Source organism: Anas platyrhynchos, chromosome 6 (genome assembly GCF_047663525.1).
Source record: "Anas platyrhynchos isolate ZD024472 breed Pekin duck chromosome 6, IASCAAS_PekinDuck_T2T, whole genome shotgun sequence".
Taxonomy (NCBI): Eukaryota; Metazoa; Chordata; class Aves; order Anseriformes; family Anatidae; genus Anas; species Anas platyrhynchos.
The window spans coordinates 23,987,582-24,008,692 of NC_092592.1; the positions used below are offsets into that span (position 1 = coordinate 23,987,582).

General features: G+C 39.9%; 1 protein-coding gene across 1 annotated transcript in view; it reads right to left on the minus strand.

Moving 5' to 3' along the window:
- HTR7 (5-hydroxytryptamine receptor 7) overlaps positions 1-20,782 on the minus strand; it is a 37,751-nt gene extending 16,969 nt beyond the window's left edge. The window contains exon 1 of the mRNA XM_027460065.3: positions 19,757-20,782. Within this exon, the coding sequence (XP_027315866.1) occupies positions 19,757-20,283 (527 nt within the window). The 5' untranslated portion in view covers positions 20,284-20,782. The remainder of the gene's footprint in view (positions 1-19,756) is intronic.
- Positions 20,783-21,111: the final 329 nt, after the last annotated feature.

Below are 21,111 nucleotides of genomic sequence, written 5' to 3' on the forward strand. Positions count from 1 at the left end.
CATCTGGCTAAACATTGCATCTTTTTTATGCAGTGAATTAGCACATAGTCTATAAAAAGCCTCAGCACAGTCTCCAGATTCCACTTAATTGCATTTGCTATAAATGGTTGAGGTCCTAATTTCTCCTTTGTAGTCAACGTTGAATGCTGTAACATGAAAGACCTTAAATGTATGTAGTGGTATCTATTATGTTAGAAGCTACTCTTCATGTTTCAAGTTCAACATTATTGATACTATTGAAATAGTGATACTTGAATTGTGATGTTTGGAATAATTGTAATGAAATAGTTGCTATGCTTTCAGCAAGGTTAACATGTTCTATTATTTCTCCTTTTGCTTTCAATTAAATATATTTCCTATAAATAACTTATCGTTACAAAAGAAAGACATCCCTACTGTTGGAGTGGGTATATGTTAAATACAGTATTGTGCTTTTATTGTTCATAGTAAATGTTCTGATGATCTTTCTTTTCCTCAAAAATTATTGCTTATTCTTGATGGGACTCAAGAAGCATATGTTTTCTGGCAGTGGAAAAAGATTGAGTCAATCAAAACTCTTCATTCTAAAGGAATAGAATTTCCCTAGTAGAAGATTATGTTCTCCTCTCTTACCTTTCTCTCAGTTTTCCTGTACCTTCATGGACTCCCTTCCCCCTGTATCAGACATTTTAATATTTATTTTAATTCATTCTTTTATTCCACTGATTCTATTTTTATTTCACTTTCTTGCTCTGCTTTATTTATATTCCTTTCTTAGTTCTGTATATTTCCTTCTTAATTTTTGCCTACTCATCTCAGACTTCTGTTCCACAGAAGTCTGCTGTCATTCTAACCAATTTGTAACAGCCGTATTTCCAGAAAGATATTTGCAATGTCTTTCCATTCAGTCTTTCTCATCTTAGTCATAATTTCTATAACCATATTCCTCTTTCACTTCAGACCTCAGAAAATTTCTTTTAGCTGTTCTAACCTTTTGCCTCTCATTTTCCCACTGCATGATTGTCGAAGTATTTGTCACCAGCTACTGCCTTGTTCTTAGCTACATGGCAAAACAGTTTGGTAGCCTTTGGTTTTACTCTGCAAATGATATGCTGGATGAAAGAAAAGGCCCCAAAAAACTGTTGCTGATTTTTTTTTACATATATATTTTTTTTGCAATGCATCCTAAATATTAGATAACACATATTTCCTGGCCAGTATTATACAATTACACAAATAAATGTATTATAGAGTAAACCTTAAGGGATCACCTGTTTTCAGCAAATATTCTTGTTTAACATGGTATGTGTGTATTTTCCTTTCTTGTATCTTCACCGATGATGTAAAGATAGGAGAGATAAGAAGGGAAACGGGTTTCATCCCTCACTAGCCTCCTAGAATCTAAATGTATTTAAAAACTGAAGAGGATTGGAAAAGAAATACTTTGAATGAAGTTGCACAGTGTAATGGAAGATTTCCTATTTTTAAATGTTTACAAAGTGTCTACATTCTATCTTTGTGGGTTTCTTCATCTCTGTTCTTCTGCATATATATGCGGTTTGCTTAGTAATTGCAATAGGGTTAATTATAATTATATAGCTCAAAAGCACTTCCCACCCCACTCCTCGATAGATAATCTGTAACACTTTAAAAGTTCTCTAAATATGGTCAAGTCACACATGGGTAGAATCCATTTTTCCATATACTGTTCAACTATTTGCAAAGTTGAGGGAAAATAAATATTTTCATGCTTTTCTAGAAGAAACAGCATAACTGTGTCATGGGGGACACTTTGCCCACTTCTGCCCTTTCTCCCCTGCCAGAGTTCCCTTTTAATTTTATTTTATTTTTTAACATTCAATATTTACCTCCAGTAACAAGCAAGTAATAGTGGAAGAAGAAGTGAAAAGGGAGTCAAAAGGCTCTTCTTAATTTTTAATTCCTTACCAAGAGTGAAAAATTATATAATCAAAATACACAGTAAAGTAAAATTTACAACATACTATCTGAGAAGACTAGACCAGGGAAAGCTTTGTTCTAGGAAAGAATTAAAGGGAAAATACACTCTCATTTTTTCCTGTCTGGTTGTGTTGCAATGTTCACGTCAGATTGGGTGTACAGCAAAATAGAAGTTCAGGCTGGAATAAAGCTGGGGAAAGGGATTGTATCTCATATAGCCTTATGAAAAAGGTAGAAAAGAACTAGTTAAATCTGAAAAGGTAAAATGGGTCTGAGGATGACAAGTAACTGATTTGCTGTGACTGGAGAGGGCAGCTCTGTCAGTCAGCTTGAGGAGTAGCAGAAGAGATCTTGAGCATGAATGCATATGATTCAAAAGCTGCTGAGGAGGGATGAGGTTTGACTTGAAATGTTTCTTAATGGTGTTACATGGGGCTCAAGAAGGGGGAAAAGCCAGAGATGGGCTGGGATTTATTTGTGTTTGTTCTCTTATCAGTTTAGAGAATCTGAATCAGCAAGTGAATGGATGGGATGAAGGACCAGACCACTGGTTACTGGTAAGATACTGGCAGAGAAACGATGTGGCTCTATTCTTTTTTTTATTGCAATAAAGAAATTGGGGAGGAATGTTTTAGGACTAGAAGTTATCTTTATGATGGCCTTTAGTTTCTGAGAAGTTAATTTCATACCCTGATCCTTATACCCAACCATTTCTATATCCTGCGCAATAAACTTCACTGTGTTCTTGCAATTAGACACAGTCTGTCAGAAGATGGGCATTAGCCATGATCTTTTGCTGAATGCCTATATGATTAGAGGATCTAAATCTTTACATAATCTATCTGCTCATTGGCCTGAGCCATTTATATAACTGAAAGCAAGCTTCAAGTTCCTGAACTTAATTTAATCCTATGGGCTAACTAATATAGGAAAAACATGATAGCTGGATGTCATCAGGATAACCCAAGTTGCCCAGCTGATAGGCAGAAACACTCCAGACAGCTGATATTGGGAATAGCTGCTGTTAGGAAAAGTTTTATTTGCTGCTTTGCCCTTGCTGTGGGGGAGAATTACTTTAAGCAAAGATGTGGTTTCTTGAAGTATCAGCTGAGATGTAATGTGTATTCTGTTAAACAGGCAGTTCCTGAGCAAAAGAAAATAGAGGAATGGAAAAGAACAAAATCTACAGATTAGAAACTGAAAAAGATACCAAACCAATATTTTCCTTTTCTGGGTTATCCCCATCTTACTTCTCCCATCCCTCAGGCCCAGGACCTTCATCAAAGCCAATGAAGATTTCAGGTTCTTGCCAGAGTTTATCCTACTTCTAACATAATTCCCCTCCTCCCCCTTACTGACTTCAGAGGATTTGATTCTCCAGCTCACAATGTAGTAACAGAGCACACATCTCGTTCCCCCTCATATTCTGACTGGTGTTGCCTGTGGTAAAGACAAGCACTCGTGATTCCAGGCTAGCCTGCTGGCTTCAGCCAGGCCACAGGAGATGTGCCAGGAGACAACCACCAGACGTGCCTCAGCCTTCAGACTACCCTGTTCTGTGCAAACATTCAAGTAGACTGTAATAAAAACACCAATGTGTTTTCTCTCAGTTTTGTACTCTGACAGTCAGACACCAATACAAACATCCCTTAGGTGAGCAATGAAGCAGTCTGAGGCCTACAGTGTCTGCAACGTGTTTTGGCCAACATGTCAGTCTAATGTAATCTCCTCCCACAGATACACAGGAATATACATACACAAACACACACACCAGATGACCCCTTTGCATATGGCAGCAAGTGGGTCCCAAAATGTATGTGCTACACAAAAAGTGGAAAGCCTAGGAAGCTCTAGGAGGGCCTTCAGAAAAGGTGCTGAAGTGCCTCTGGTCAGCACACGTGATGCTGCCTGTGTGGATACAGCTGGGGCAACCTGGAAACTTTCTCAGGACTAGTGGTGGAGACATACATTTGGGATGGGACACCAGGCCTTTAAATTGTTCTCGGGAGGAAGTTGTCCAGGATGTCCAGTTCAACACTACAAAAATGACAAACACAGAACTCCCCAGTTCCTGCATCCAGCTGGGTGCTCTGGCTGTTCCCTGAGCACCATACTGACACAAGACGCAGGCATCCTACACACATTGCTTTTTGCAGGAGAAGGCCTAAACACACAGGAAGAGAGATACAGAGAGCTCTGTTCTGAGTGATCGGGGAGCCTGAATATCAGGGATTGCCCTGATACCAGGCCTTCAGTCTACATGCAGTTTAATTGACCTGCCCAGAACCACAAATGAGCCTATAGACCCTTATGACAGGGTCACTGCAAGCCTCGGTTAGTGCTTTAATTGCATAACCATTTTTTAATATTTTTTTGCTTGAGGTAAGCTAACAGGTATCTTCAACTAAATGTGTGGGGGCTTGATTTCAGACCGATGAAAACTGTATTTTTTAAAAAAAGAAAATGCTTATCAGACTCCCATAATGTAAAAATGGCTAAGGTGATTTTCTCCAGCTTCACTACATGAGTCACACTTGGGTTGACACTAAACATCAGCTTAAAAGGAATTATTTTGAAAGTTATAATGGTGTTTCAAAATGAAAGCCTCCTACAACTTTAACTAGAAAATTCTGACTGATCTCTTTAGTACAATTAAATGAAGCATTTCAGAACCTTTCATAGTATAAGTAAGTGATGAATGAAATGAAAAATCATAGCCCATTGAACTGATAATACCACTATATTAAACCAAAGTATCTTCAGGGAATAGTTTTATTTAAATGTGATGATATTTATGTCCTCTCTCTTCCTTCCTTGAATACAAACAATTTAAGCATAATATTTTCAGACAAAGCACTTAAGGAACAACCCCTTCTTCCCTCCTCCCCCTTCTCTCTCTTCCTGTCTCAGTAGAGACAGGAAAAATTCTGGAAGGACATGGTCCAAATACTCCTCTTTGCTTCTCCATGACAGTGATTTTGCAACAGCCCTACTGAACCGTGATATAGTCATTATGGGTGAATCTAAATACAGAATTGATCTACTTGGACATTTTTGGCTTTGGCCATTGTAGTATTTGCCTGAAGACAAGTTTGAATATGTCAAAAATTACAGCAGGATTTTGCTATATTCATTTGGGCCAGATAAGTACAAGTCTGAAATGTTCACCTCAAGTTTAAATTTTTTACCAAAGCTCAGCAGGGAAGAAAAACACAGAATACCAATAGATCATGTTACACAGGAAAATCTAAGTTGAAAGCACAAAGCATCATGTATAGAATTTGTATAGTGTATAGATTTCTCTATAGTATCAGCTGTGGAAATGTCAGACATGGGTACCTACTGTTCCTAGAAAGTGGGCACCATGGGTTTTAATTCCAGCCCTTTCTTGAAAAATACTTTTAAAATATTGTCATTAGAGTTTAGTGTAAAACATACTCTTCAGTAATGTAGCCCTCTCACAAAGGAACTCTCAATGCACATAGGTCCGAAAGCAAGAAGAAAACCCACTAAGAGAATAAAAGTGGGAAATGGCAACTCTGGGACTGTGACTGAGGTACTAAAGCAGCAAAAGTATCAAAGTAATTCAGTTTCATAAAAAAGTCCAACAACAAAAAGTCACTGTATCTCCTCACACGAAGGTATATTCTGGCTGACTAACTTGGATCAGTGATTCTCTAGTTGTGAGTAGCAGCAAGCAAAGCTTGCTTGTACTCAGTCAATTAAAAGAAAGGAAGAAAGGAAGGAAAGAAGAAAGAAACCATGAACCATGAAAGAAAAGATGAACCAACCAAAAAGAAAACCATGAGATAGGGAGTTTGTGATAAATTTCCAAATTCTGAGCAATTCAATCATTTCAGGTACCACTCTAATCAAAACACTAGGAGAATAAGCTACTTCTGCTCAAGTCACATTCTTACAGGTACCTAGCCGTGATTTGTGAAAAATTAAAAGAGTCATACTGTGTTTTATGAAAGCTTTAAAATCAGCCTTCTTTCTGAGTTTATGAAAGCTTTAAAATCAGCCTTCTTTCTGAGTTCTAAGAAGGAAAAATCCAAAGTTTACTTTTATTATTATTTGTTTGTTTGTTTTTAATCCTAAGTGCACTGGTTAGTTATGCACTGGTGGCTGACTCTTGCTTTTCACATTTAAGCAAACAAACTGAACCAGCATGTTCTGAAACATAAGAAAACTTCAGAAGATAATTCCAATTGTGTTAGTTTCAAAAAAAAAAAAGTAGAAAAATCATCCCAACTACATAAAATATTTTGATAACAGAATGTGTTGTGTTTATGTGGCAAGGTTTTGGTAGTGGAGGGCTGCAGGGGTGGCCTCTTTGAGCAGAGCCCAGCAGCTGCCCCATGTCAGATCAGAGCCAGCTCCAGCTGCTCCAAAAAGGGACCCACTGCTGGGAAAAGGGAGCCAAGCCAGAGAGCAATACTGGTTGGGCCTCTGGGAGGGAAGACTGAAGAAAGAGAAAGAACTGCTGTGCTACAGGAGCTAGGAGAGAGGAGTGCTTGGGTGCAGGAGGTAGAAGATGGTTGATGGAGAAGGGAGGGGGGGAAGAAGGTGGTTTTTTTAGTTTGTTTTTAGTGTCTCAGTGTTCTAGTCCACTAATGATAGGCAATAAATTACATTAATCTCCCTATGCTGAGTCTGTTTTGCCCATGAGAATAATTGGTGAGTGATCTCCCTGTCCTTATCTTAACCCTCAAGTCTTTCCTACTGTATTTTCTTCCCCTTTTTCTTTGAGGAGGAGTGAGAGAGCAGTTGTGGTGGAGCTCAGCTGCCCAGCAGGGTAAAAACACCACCCAGAACAATCTATTCTGATCTACTACAACTCTGTTTTTTTAAAGATGCAGACTCTGGAGTTGCTTCTCTTCTACATCAGTAAAAACATGTCTCACTTCCTAATGTGAATAGGGTCCTATCATAAAAAGTAATCATACATGGTTTTGTAAGGAGAAGCAGTGGGATGGAGAGAGCACAACTTGAGGGGAAGGTATTAAGGAAGGACGGCAAAAAGTTAGATCAAGTTGTGTATCTGCAGCTTGAGAACTTTTTAGAAAACAGTCCTTTCCAACAGAAACTTGTGCAGTGGGGACTTACCAGAAGATAATAAGGTGATTCCTTCACTCTAAGTCAGTCAAATAGCTATTTGTTTGTTATTAGCAGTATATTGCCTGCTAAGTTTGTGGTACAGAATGAGGTTATCATATCTCATCATCTTTCATGTCAGTGAGTGTGAGGTCTAGTACATCTACCACATCTCCCAGTCATACCTCATTTATTTCCTTAACACTTGTTTAAATGAATTTATTTACAACATGACTATACACCAGATCCGAAGTTTTTCCTTCACTGCAACACAGTTTTTCCTTCACTGCAACACTCCTGCTTCTTGTCATTTCCTTTGAAAATATCTCATCCTGTGATATTTTGGAACTTCATTCCAATAAATAAATTGATCAGATCAAGCTGTCCTCTATAAACTGGAAGATTTCTGTAGGAATTTAACATAATCTTATAAGCATTTATTCCCCTTGCAATCACTCAGCATTCTCAAGTCTACATCCCCAGATGCCCTTCAACTGAAGGAAAAGGTTAAAGGGAAGAAACATCTAGCGATGAAAGCTAACTGCAGCAAAACCTGAACTGTGGTGGGTAAAATTGTATGTTTAGCCCTTCTCAGCCACAGGATTTAATAGTTTATTTGCTATAATATTTATTCATTTCCATCTAGTGGGTTTGAGAATGAAGAAAGTAGCTAACTTGTACTCCACTCCAACAAACATTGAAACTTCTGGGTCTTGCTCAGACCTGCCAGACTGCAGATTCATGTAGCCAGCATTTTCCAGCTTGCTGCTTCAGTAGAATTTTATCTAGATCCAGAAGTTTCTACTTCCCATTTCAGACATCACTAGGTCTACTTTTGTGAAGACAGTTCCAAATAGGCTTAGACTTCTCTAAGTAGGAAACCTAAGAAAAATTTAAGTCAGGATTAAGTGTCCTTTTTGTCTCATTGAATAAGGGTCTGCATACAAAAGGCTTCCAGTACAGCATATCATTTTCCTTCAGCAACATCATTCATATTTTTCATCATTTTTAATATCATGCAAAATCTGCAACATTAAATATTTTAATATAGAGAACAAATTCTAACACAATAGAAACTGCTACTAACCAACTTCACAGGCATACAGGATAAATCTTTTGCTTTTCTCCTGTTGAGAAAAGGGGCTTCTGACCCTCTACACTTGGGCCTTTTGTACAGAATGACAAATTTGAGGCCAAATTCAACTACTGGTTATACACAAATAATCATTTCTGCAGCTCAGGGTGTGTGTAGAGTCACAATTCTTTTAAAATACCCTTTCATATTCCCCAGAATTTAGAGCTATACCTTTATGCCAAAACACAAATAGGTACAGCTGATGATAGGCCACGTCCCCCTCCTAAGTCTTTAAAACTAGTGGGATTTAGAGAGTATCAAGGATCGCATTCATTTTACAGATGCTGCAACATACAGGAAAACAGTGAAAGATGTAGAATCAGCAGAAGGAAGCCCTTCTTCTCCCCGCTCAGTGAGTACATCTTTCTTGCATTTCTCAGCAACAGGTTGGTAACACTAAGGTTCTTCTGAGATGTGGTGGTATCAGCTGTGTGTAGAAAAAGACTAAAATACCCAAGATTTATTGCTGTGCCTATGGTTTCCAGTAATCTCAGTTCTAATTGCTAGACTAATATCCTCAAACATGTCTTTGAATTTAGGAGATGAGCTTTGTTATCAGCATGGGATGAATCACCACAGATGAGCCTGTGCAGTTCTCAGGTAGCTCACCAAGAACTATAGGTGTTTGGGATATTTGATAAGATGTTCCCTTCAGCACCTAGGCAGCAGTGCAGAGACTTAATGTGAAGTAACAGTTTTTAGAAATGTTAAGCCTCCTTTTATATTTAGTTCACAGGCAAATGGTCCACCATGCCATTTTAGTTTGGATTATTTTGGAGGGGAAAACAAAACAAAACAAAACACTTGTGTTCTGCTAATGACCAAACTCAGGAAGCAAAAATAGCTTTTTAATATGGGACAATAGACTCTTGAGAGACTACAATTAGCATTGTTGATAAAACTGCTTGTGCTTGTCTCCAAATGCATATTCTTAAGGTAAAAGAGAAACTAAAGTACATAACAAGCAAAAATAAAGTCTTTAGAGCTGGAGCTGTATTATTTTTAGATCAAAACATCTTATTAGACTACTAAAGAAAAGCTTGCATCTTGCCAGCAGCTGCTTTGGGCCACGTGTTGTTTCCAAGTAATTTGTGGCCAGACAACAGACACTGACTTTGTTCAGTGATTTAATATTTCAAATATTAGTTAAATGTCTACTTCTACAGCAAATAAACAAAATTTAGCAACCCACATGAAGAACTGCTTACAGAAAGTTATTCTGGCAAATGGTCTGTGTATATGAAATATTTCATGACAATCACAACATGTTTTTATGGTTTGTATTCATGATGACAGTTATGTTGCAAATTATACAATAAGTTTAGATAATTGCTTGTACTTCTGTTAACTGTGCTCATTCCTTCCATTCCCACCTCCTAATTTTTATGTCTATCACCAATTTCTAAATACTGGTTACTGGAGTAAATCTCTTAAGCCAGTATTCTTTAGTTTGATTCACAAATCCCTACATTTCTAGGGTAGCTCCACATTTCCTAGCTCTAACTAGGAAGAACACACTACAGACAGGCTTTTCTTTCTTTCTGTTTTATTTTTTTTGTAGTCACATTGTGTGTCTGTCTCCAAAGATCTGCAAGCCTAATGTTGAAATACATTGTCCCTAGTTTCTAATGCATCTCTAATGAAAAGCAGTTAAATTTTAAATAAAGTACATAAGAAAGCTCTGTATCTGGGATTCAATTTCTCTTGCAGTGGCAAGAGGCCGTATCTCTGACTGAAGGTACTTAAAACACAGCTCATGAGAAATGATGATTCCAGTGCCAGCAAGGTTACAGATCAGTATTCTTCAGTGGGAATAAAAGCAGCAGAACTGCATCGAAGGTTACTGGGAGGAGGCCTCTTGATGGCCTACATCTTCTACAATAATAATTTCTCCCCAAAAGACTGAAGAATTTTCAACTCACAAAGGCCAAAATTAATTTAAATGAAAATTAGCAATTTAATGTATTTCAATATGGAAAACTCATCATATGGTGAGTTAGAAGTAAGAAAGTTTGTATGCAATTATCCCACAAGAACCATCCCCTTGCAGGCAAGCCTTTGCTTCTGGTTCTATTTTTACCCAAGTCAGTGAGTGTATGAGATACAGCAAACTTTTCCTTTGTTCCCTGAGCAGTTTTCCTACCACCTTTAAGACGTGGCTAACTGCTGCTTGCTCCTTTCTTTGGATTCCCCAGCTTGCCATCCCCTGCAGACCTACAGCTTCCAGTGCGAGAAAGTGTTATCCTTCCACATGGCTCCACCACCATTCCCCGTGGTCTCCTTAAAGGAACATCAAAAAAATGTAACAGAAATGGACAAGCAACTTTCCTTGTGGTTATATTTTTAATCTACACTTCCACAAGCTACAAAACTTGATTTCAAGTTATTGACAGTACCTAAAAACACCCATTTCCTTGATATGTCTCAGGAAAAAACTTTGTTGCCAGCTTTTTCATCAAGAAACAATGTACCTCTAAGAATAGATTTCACCCTGGTTTCTCATTACTTTTTTTTTTAAGTTATTTTTGTAATGTCCCTCCTTGCTTTTGTCTTCTATACAAATCATGACCATTTTGCTGTATATATAGGAAATAATTGTAAACAATTATGTTAACCCCCTCTGTGATCTCTTGTGCTGGCTCACAATTTGGTAGCAGAAGCCAGCATAAGGACTGAAAGAACATCTGTAGAAGAACTCAGTACTGCATGGATTTCCTTGCACATCTCTGTTTGGCGTGATACTGGAACAGCTGGCACTAGTAGAATTTTAATTCTTGTCTCCATCTTGCCCCCCCAAAATGTGTTTACTGTTAGACTTGAATCACTACCTGATTTGTGTATATGCTAATATTTATGGAACCACCCTTATGTATCAGATAATCGAGATGTTCTGTATAAAGCCTCCTGATTGAATGGCAAAGTAGGAGAGGAAAATCAAAGCTGCTACATTCATTCTTTAATTTTGTTATATTACTTCAAACAAATTGAAAATAAGTTTCACTCAGATGCATATCTTGTAGTGAAGTCAACAAAAGTGAACAGCATGTGAGTAGTGGCAAAGAGCTATGAAAGTCCTTGTAGCTTTAACTCTATAACTGAAAATGTTTACTCTTATCTTTGCAAAAGTTTCAGTTTTGTGCATCCACACTCAATATTTGCAAATGATTTAAATTTGTCACATCATTTTCATCTTCCATTGTTACTTATGACCAAGACCAGCAAATTTTAAAATTGGGATAACATATGGGATTACATATGGGTTGCAGTAATATCCTTAGGCTCATTTCAGAGGAGTTTTCATGATCACAAGGACTGAAAGGTAACTTCTGCATGTTTTGGGATGACAAAGTTGTCAATTTTTTGCCAAGTCTAGCTTTTTATATATTTAGGAAAGCTGTAACAAGCGATACCTATTACGACAGCAAATATTTGCCTCAAATTTGTGATCTAGCTCCAATATTAACTCAAGCTTCAAATTAAGCAGGCAGAACCAATGTGTGTTATTAGCATTTCTAGCTAAATTGATGCTCAGACTCATTTAGAAGCAGCTTGCTGACTCCCCCCTCTTCTCTGCACAATCTCTCCTCCTGTCTCCCTAGAAATACAGTTTAGATGTGAAGCATTCCCACTGCATTACCAGCAGCAACCTCTTTGTGAAATTCTGCAATGATGCTATGAGGAATCAAGCGTCTCAGTGTCACTGAGTAGACCTGGAACAAGAGAACTTGCCAGCCTGTGTGTGTCAAGTTTGGCAAGAGTAGAACAATCCTTTAGAAGTAGTTGGCTATGAAGTGCGATGTGAAAAGCTGACACTTGTGAGCTTTCCAGCCATAAGAAGTTATCCTCACCTAACACAAGTGACCATTTGGAAAAATTGCACTGAGCACTGATTTATGGCGCTTGTATTTTGTAAAATCAGGTACCAGAATTGGTAATTTCACTCCCCAGTCTTTATTGTATGATAACTGCATCTTGGCAGACTCAGCTGTTTCTCCAGCACTTCTATGTTCATGCAAAAACTGCAATGGGCAGATCTTTCTTCATATTTCCTATTCTACACAGAAAGGACCAGATCTTTCAGATCCTTATGTGATACGCTGAGAGGAAAAAAAAAAAAAGGTTTTGTAGTGGAAAGACAGAGATATGTCATAGACATATGTACAATACCAACTGCAGATTAAATGGGATGTTCTGTTTCAAAAGTTGTCACAATCGTTTTTATAAAACATTTCAAACTCAAAAACAGTATTAAAAATAATACTGGATCTCTTTTAAAGAAATAAGATATTTCCTTTATGTAATTTACAAGGCTTTTTATAAATAAAAAATATTTTTTCAGAGAAAATTATTCCATAAAAAATCAAAGAATATTCCTTGACTAATTTCTGCTCCTTTAGAAGGCTGTGAAAGCATGTTACCAGTAGTGCAGTAGTAGAATAGCTTCAAACACAGTGCAATAACCACAAATACCTGATTGTTTCATTCTATAGTATTTATTCAGTTTGAGAAAAAACACTGTAGGCAAATATAGTTTGATATCAGTGTACAGAGGTTATACTATGCTATAATACCATTCTGATATGTATTTGTATTTTTGTGATTTATATTAGGAGATATTTCTGAAAGCCCCCTTCAAAAACTGAAGGGAGTGCTTCTAGCATTTTATTATTCCTGTGAATCTTGAAGCGAATCCAATCTCACTCATGGAAACTCTTTTTGTGACCTTGACAGGAAAAATCACTTTTCAAATGTCTCCCGAATGCCCTGCTTGGCAAAATGTGAATTAATATTCCCTTATCTCTGATTGTCAGGCTCCTATGAAATGTGGGGATGAAATCACAATAATTAGAAACCCCCAAATCACTTCTGAAAACTCAGCCAGTGTTAAGCCCTGGTAAGAGCAAGCAGAAGATAGTTTCATATGTGGGGTAAGAACTTTTTTTACTACCACTTGTTTTGGTAGTAAACAGACCTCCACTTTATTCCTGAGTTGTTAACTCTTTACAAAATGGCCCATCTCTTAGAATTCTGTTATAATGCCTTTTATTTGCTACCTCCTATTCTTATAGTGCATAACTAAGCCTAGCTATGAGGCATAATATCTGTACAAAGACATAACAAAGCAACTCCTATGGCCAAGAACAGATTACAGTGTAAGTAACTCATCTCTTGCAGGCTGCCTGCACGACATAGGAAAAGACACCCGAAGATGCCACAAAAAGGTACCTAAAGTAGTTTGATCATGTTAGCACAGCACAACATACCAGCTTCATTCACTCTCTTGGAACTGGCTGTCAGTGAGAGGTACACATTGCACTACCATAAACTTCTTAAAAACACATTCAACTTCCAATTCTATTTCTTCATCTCAGGATTTGTGAGCAAGAATTAATGTTGTACCTCTTCTCAATGTAAATATAAAACAGATTACAAAACTGTTTAGCAACAAACACTTTATGAAAAGAAACTAGAACAACTTGAACATCCAAGGTGACTAAATTAGCAAAACTACATGGAAAGGAATAAAAAAAAAAAAAGCCTTTTTTTTTTTTTTTTTTTTTTTTTTTTTCTGAAATAGTGTATGGAAATACTGCCCGTATCTTTTGTGAGCTAGACAAGTTATTTACAGACTCAGAAAGAGTACAGTTGTTTATTGGGTTGACCAATGGAAGAAATGGATCTTGTGATGGTGATAGTATTTAGGAATTTGCTGCCATATTTATTGATCACAAAACTTTATTCTGCAATATAGACCTCAACTCTATCACATACAATTCCTTTTTTTTTTTTTTTTCCTCAATGTCTCAGTTATTTATATGTGAATGGAAGCTTTCTGCTTTTCTCAAGCTTTCAGTGACATCAGACCTCTGCTGCTTGCAAGGTGTGGGGATCTTAACCTTGCAAAGATACAAAGGAACACACTTCACATTTAAGTCAGTGAAAGTTAGAAGATTCACTACCTATAGACTGTGTCTGAAGAAAAACCTTACGACTCACGACTTTTGTATCCTATATACATCCCATACCAAGGTTCTCTAAATGTAGTGTAAAGTAGGGTGCCTCAGAATGGGAATCAGCCAGAGCCAAACTCCAAGCAGGGATCACAGAGCCAGCTGGTGCTAGCCCATAGGGTCTACCAGGACAGTCATCAACTAAAGCAATGATAAAAGTTCTTGGACTATACTTTGTTCAAGACTGTACACTGAACAAATTCTCCTGGACCTGACGGCACTGAATGTGGGTGTTAATATCTACTCTCGATCCAAAATACATTATGGATTTTTTGATATCTAGCTGTGCATACATCTACATATAGATTCTAAAGAAACCAAGCAGAGCTAGCAGCACAGACTGCAGCCTTTTCCACCCATGCCCTAAGGGCAAAAGAGTTTCATTTCGAACAGGAAGCCACACAGGGCTCTTAGGGGCCATTAGACTTAGGAAATTGCTGACAGGGTTTTCAGGTCACATTATCAGTTTTGGATGTGGGCAGAATTTAGACACCTGGATGTAATTTTAAGTGCTGAAGTCTGTATTTGAATTTAGTCCCGAGTTCTTCCTCTGAGGCACTGGGCCTCTTCAGTTCCCAGGCATGCACCAAGGAACCGTGAAATGGGTAAGCATCTAGGGAGGGACATCCTCTAAGGTGAAGCATAAGCATTCGTACTTATTTTGGGCATTGTAAAAGGTATCACACAGGGAGGGGTAAGAAAACTGTTCCTTGTGTATAAAAAGCTCAGGAACAACAAAAAGCTCCACTATTGTGCCATTTGCATAAGAATTGAAAATCCTCATCAATTTAATGCCAGTCTGGAATACTCATGAATTGCTGGATGAGATGCAGACTGGAAAAGTTCCCCCAAAAATGTTTCATTACTTATGTGGGTGTGGGGAAAGTGTTATAATTCTTCAGCTATAGTTATGTTACTTTATTACTTTCTAAGCCAAAGAGTTATTTTTAAATTGAATTAAAAATTGCTACTTATGCAGTTATTCAGTGGATAGTCTCCAAAACAGGATTTCTGTAGCTATCTTGGGTCAGAAGAACGTGATGAATCAGCAGGCAAACAACACCAGTTTAAATTCAATTAATTCCCTTTCCATGTTCATTCACCCACTGAAATAGTTTGCATCTTTCCCTTGTAATTGACTCGCAACATTCAGACACTCTTAAATGTAAAGGAATCTAATTGTGGTATATTTTATTTATTTCAGAGCCAGCAAAGTGGACCTTCAGGAGAAAAAAAAAAAAAAAAGCTAATAAGAAATGTTTAAAGTAGGTTACGGAGGCACGATTCATTGAGGCACAATTATCTTACCAAAGTCTCTCTGCTACCTTTCTCCAGCGCTACCTCTCATATCATGAAAATAGTGAGGGTAATATTGATTATCCAGGTATCAAGCTGTCATGCCTGTTTGATCCTTACAAAATTTGGAAAGGTAGAAATATGCTGGTCTCCCTGTCATGTCTGTTTTTACTTCTGACAGACCTGTCCATAAGCAGATAGCTTCCTCCCAAAGTGAGGGCTTAAATAAGGTAGAGATAACTCAAAAATAACATGTTCATCTCAGGTCACCCTAATAAAGAAGGGTTTTGTGTTGTGAAATAGAAGGAAAGATATGAACTGAAAAAAGCATAATGGTCCAAAATTTGCATCGTTACAGACATTACCTCATGATTGCCACAAAATTTAGTTCTTTGTAGATAACAAAAATGACTTGTTCAGACTAGCATGTGCACCCTGTACAAAGCTGGAGCTCTGCATTTTAGCATACTAGCATATACTTTGCAGTCTTAACATTTGTACAACTTAGAGTAGAAGCAACTTAAAAAGTACAAGCAGTTCTATTCAGACTCTTTAAAATGATTTTTTTTGATTTTTTGAGTTTTTGTTTGAATCTCACATCCTTGTCCTCAAGAGCACTATTCTTGAATTAAGCCAGCCCTTAGACATTTGGTGTTTATATGCAAATTTCAAATGTCAATTTAAAAACGCAGTATGTATGTATCCTATTTGGGAACCTGTGTTTAGACATAGAGTAGCGAGGATGAAAAACTTAATGTTGATGCCTATCCCTGGAGTCAGACGTTTCATGTTTTGGGTCACTCTACTATTGCTGTAAAAGAACATGTTAATCTCCCATTTGCTGTTCTGGAGGCCTCTCTATAAGACAACTGTCTACAAACATGAGTGAAGCATTTTGCTAACACTTTTAGAGCCATGCTGTTTTCTTTAGAGCCATGCTGTTTTCTCTAGCTAATCTTACACATAGAAATAAATAAATAAAGGGAAACAACAGGGAAAGGAAAAGAAAGAGGCATAATATGAGACGTTTCTGGATTATTTCTGGCAGTAACACACTCCTTTGGAACAGACTGCCCAGGATGTGTGCAGTCAGGAAAAAAATGTGTTGTTTTTTTTTTTTCCCCCAACAGAATAAAACCAGTCCATTGGCAGACTCCGTGATAATCCACATCTCTAAGAGCTTTCCAACTGATAGAGAAATCTAGCTGAAAAATGCATCCACCATTGAGGGCTGTGCAGCAAAATTTCTCACACTTTGTGCAGTAGGCCTGCCAGCTGCTGGCATTCAGTGACACGAGCCAAATAGCATATATCTGTACAAGAGAAACAAATCAAAAAGCCTCCTGAATTTACTCACTTTATCCTGTTTGGAAGGGCTTCAAGCTTCTTTTTTTACAAGCTATATTTGTTTGTCTATCAAACCACACTACCTCTCCCTAAAAACCTTGCCTAACAGTTTGTAGTGACCCCCCCCCTCCTTTTTTTTTTTTGAAAGATTAATTCAATAGTAACATTTTTTTCAGCTATTTACCTTGATAAAGGTATATCTGATATCTCTTTCAGGAAGATCTTAGAAGTTTAACAATGACAATGCAAGAACATCTAACTTATCTGCTGTCTCTGCCCTGCCTGCAACAGCTGCAGCTTTCCCTTCAGGAGAGACTTTACTAGATGACAAATGCTTCCAAAACTATCCTAAAGAGCCAGGTGGCAGTCCAGTGCATAATTATTCTCAAAAAAATGTTCAGTTTTACCCTATCTTAATCATTCTCCCTTAGCAAATGTGACAACAGGACCACTTAATTGTGCTACAAGAAGTGTATCTGATGGCACCCAGGACAGTGGCCAAGTTGAAAGATGGTGATGTCATTCACTCCTGACCTGCTTCTGGATTTTCTGGTTGGTGTCATATTTGTATTCTTTGCACTGGCATTATAAGGGCTCTATCACCAGAGATCTTCTCCTCCTAGAAAATATAAAACATGCAAGTGTTTGCACCAAACCCATGGAAAAGGGTCCTTGAGAATACAGTCCTTGTGAAAATGGCCTGAACCTCTAATGCACTATATACACATACACAGGAGATTTGCAGACTCCTGTACCATATACAATACTTCATCTAGAAGAATTCATTTTTTTCAGAGGTATGTTTCCATCACTGAATAATTAAAGCTTTCCTTACTACACAAATGTAAACAACTCTATGTAAGCTAGAGCCATTAAATCAATCCAACAGTGGTGATATTTCATCGTTCACATTTAATTTTCATCATCTCTTTGGTCTGCACATTTTCAACATACACACTTTTCAAAGATAAGTTAACATCTCATGTTAATCGTTGGTCTGTCTGAGCAGTGTTATGACACTATAAGATTATTTATTTTTAAATTGCGTTGCAAATCATGGAGTTTTTAAATTCTTTATTGCCAAGTGGTAAAGACATTTTGCTAATTAATTGCTAGCTTGCCTCCTCTTTACAACATCACCTATCTTAACTACATAATGGATTTGGGTAGCAAAGGTTAAAGCATCATGATTGACATAATTTTGACTTCAAATAGGGAGTTGACAACAGTATAATGAATGATGAAGAGACTGTGATCAATAAGCGTTCAGTAATAGAAGCAGGAATTTGCAAACACTAGAAGAGAATAATTCTGTTTTAAAACAGTACTTGTTAATGAAAAGCAGTAATACATAATAGGTTATATTCTGTTCTAAATATAGAGCTGTATCTCTTGTAATTATTTGTTTGGGGGAAAGTGAGAGACCTGATCATTACTGTGACCAGTCCAGGCTCAGCATACAGCAGTGATCTCAGATGTTAAGCTAAGCAATGAAAAAGCATAAAATGGAATTATTCCAATGCTACTATATCACACATCCTTAATTGGATAAGAAAGCTTAATTGTGTTAACCTGTCTTAAAAAGGTTATTAGAAATAGAGATGGAGAGCTCAGACATTAATCTCAAGAATGATCAAAGAATGAAAATATGCTGAGAGTGTGGAAAAATGAAATGAGCTATCTTAAAAGTTACTGGGATAGAAAAACAGAATAATGTTGGGAAGGAACATAAGCTTACTCGTATTTTCTTACAATACTAGAATTAAGTTAAAAGATGGGAACAAAAGATTTCAAGGCAATAACAAAATCCTTTGATACTCAAAGTTAGTATGTAGATTTCATTGCTACAAAGTGCTTCGCAGCATTAGGTAACTGCTAGCCATTACAGAATTCACAAAACAGAAAGCATTCAGGGCAGGAAATGCTTATAAAGAAATGAAGTTTTGAAAGTTTTGAAATGAATATAAACTGTGATGATCCTTGGCAGGAAACAGACCTTCCCACAATAACCAAAGGCTGTTTCTTTGCAGAAACCTAATGCAGAGTTGTATCTAAAAACTTTCTGCACTAGTCAGCCGGGGCTGGATATTGGACTCTGATAAACTCTTACAACCTAGTTCAAAAGTTCTTCAGTTTCTGCTAGTTGTGTTGAGTTGTAAGGAAAACAGTCTCCCTCGAGATGCTAAAATGACTGGTATAGGATTTAGGCTGTGGAAGAGGGAAGTTACAGGCTGCATCTGATTTTAGAGTGGGACCTGCATGGAATAAAGGAACCTGTTAGCCGAGAGCAAAATACGAGATTTGACGTATGGCTATCAGAAATGCCTAAGTTCTTCTTGCAGTCTGTATACTCCCTTTTGCTCCAGTGCCTGCCTGGAGCTGCTTTTGGAAGACATGAAACACCAGTGAGGACAGCTTCATAGTGGTGGTTTCCTTTTTTTTTTTTTTTTTTTTTTTAAGGGGATTGCAGATACATATACAAAAATGCAAATACATGAGAGCTATTTTTCCTTCGATCGTGTGGTTATTTGGCCAAAACAGTTCTGTTAGTTGAAACTGACCTCATCTCAGGGAGTACTAAAATAACAGTAAAAACCTGATAAGCTGCAAGTCCTGAGCCTTCTCTGCTCTGGTGAAACTCCACTGAACTCAGGCTGCTTGTGCTGGCACTAGCTTTAGAAGCAGCCCAACCCTAGCCATACCACGAAGGAGTTTAAGAGGTATCCTGCACATTTCTCAGCCTCTGCAAAGACCCACCAAGTTAGGCAGGGGGTACTGGGGCGTGTGGACGGTGCTGGCAGCAGGCAGCACCCGCTGCTCTGATGGAGCCCTGAGGGTGCAAGGGGACTCAGAGCTTGTGACCTGCCCCTGGCGTGGCAGCAGGGCCACCAGGGTGTCAGAAGGGACTGGCAGTGGTCCCACACCTGCTCACCTGTCAATGCTGATCACGCAGAGGGTCATGATGGAGGCTGTGCAGCACATGACGTCCATGGCGATGAAGACGTTGCAGAAGAGGCGCCCGAAGATCCACTCGCCGCCGATGAGGTCGGTCACGCTGACGAAGGGCATGACGGCCAGGGCAACCGAGAGGTCGGCCAGGGCCAGCGAGACGATGAGATAGTTGGAGGGCTGCCGCAGCTTCTTCACGAAGCAGACGGAGATGACCACCAGGCAGTTGCCGGCCACGGTCAGCAGGGTGATGAGGGAGAGGACGGCCCCGATGACGACCTTCTCCACGTTGCCGTAGCTCAGGATCTGCTCCCCGCACTGCGAGTCGTTGGCGGCCGCGGGGCCGGTGGGGGGCAGCTCCGACGGGGCGCCCGCCGGGCCCAGCTTGGCCAGGCTGCGGGGCGGCCAGGAGCCGGCGATCATCCTCCCGCCGCCCAGCGCCCGCGGCTCCTCGCCGCCCAGGGGCCGGAGCTCACCGGAGAGGCGGCCGCTGCCGAGGGCGATGACCATGGCGGCGGGAGCTGCCCATGGAGCCCCCCAGCCCACCCCACCACACCCCACCCCACCTCTCCCCACCCCGCCTGGCCGGCTCTCCCCGCCGCCCGGCCGGCTCGGGCTCCTCCTCGGGCGCCGCCCGCCCCCTCGCCCCGGCGGGGCCCGGCCCTCAGCGCCCCCCGGAGCGGCCGCTCTCGCCCACGGCGCCCCCCGGCAGGACGGGCGGCGGGCACGGCGCCATCGCCCCCGGCCCGGCGAGGGGATGGAGGGAAGGAGCGATGGGGGCGGCCGCCGCCCGCTGCCTCTCGCGGCGTGCTCTGCTCCGACGGCGGCTGGCAGCGGAGCCGGAGCCGCTCCGCCCTCCTCCGCTCCCTCCCCCGCCGCGGGACCCCGGCCTCGGGGGTGGGGAAGCGGCCGCCCCCAGCCCGCTTCCACCTGCCGGCGGCGGGAGGGCAGCGGGGAGGCGGCTCCCGGCTCCCCGCAGCCCGGCCGGGGCGCTGAGGTGCCTGGGCGGCCCCCGCCGGCAGGAGCCGGGCTGCTGCTCCGAGAGGGCTCCTGCCAGCCGGCCCCCGGGTGTCTGTCAGCATGGGGGTCGGCGGGGTTTGGAGCTCGTCCTTCTCACTGTACTACTGTCAGTTCCATTTCCCATGTCCTCTTTTTTTTTTTTTATTAATTCAATGCGCTGTGTTCAACTGACTCACTGCCTCACGTGTAATCCTTTCTGCAAAGTTAAACAAACAAACAGGAGCATCGCTTTGAAGTAGCTGCTTTTGTGGCAGGGATTCCTGGAACTCACGCCCTGGCCCGCTCCTGGGACTCAGCAGCTTTCTCTGCTCTTCAGGT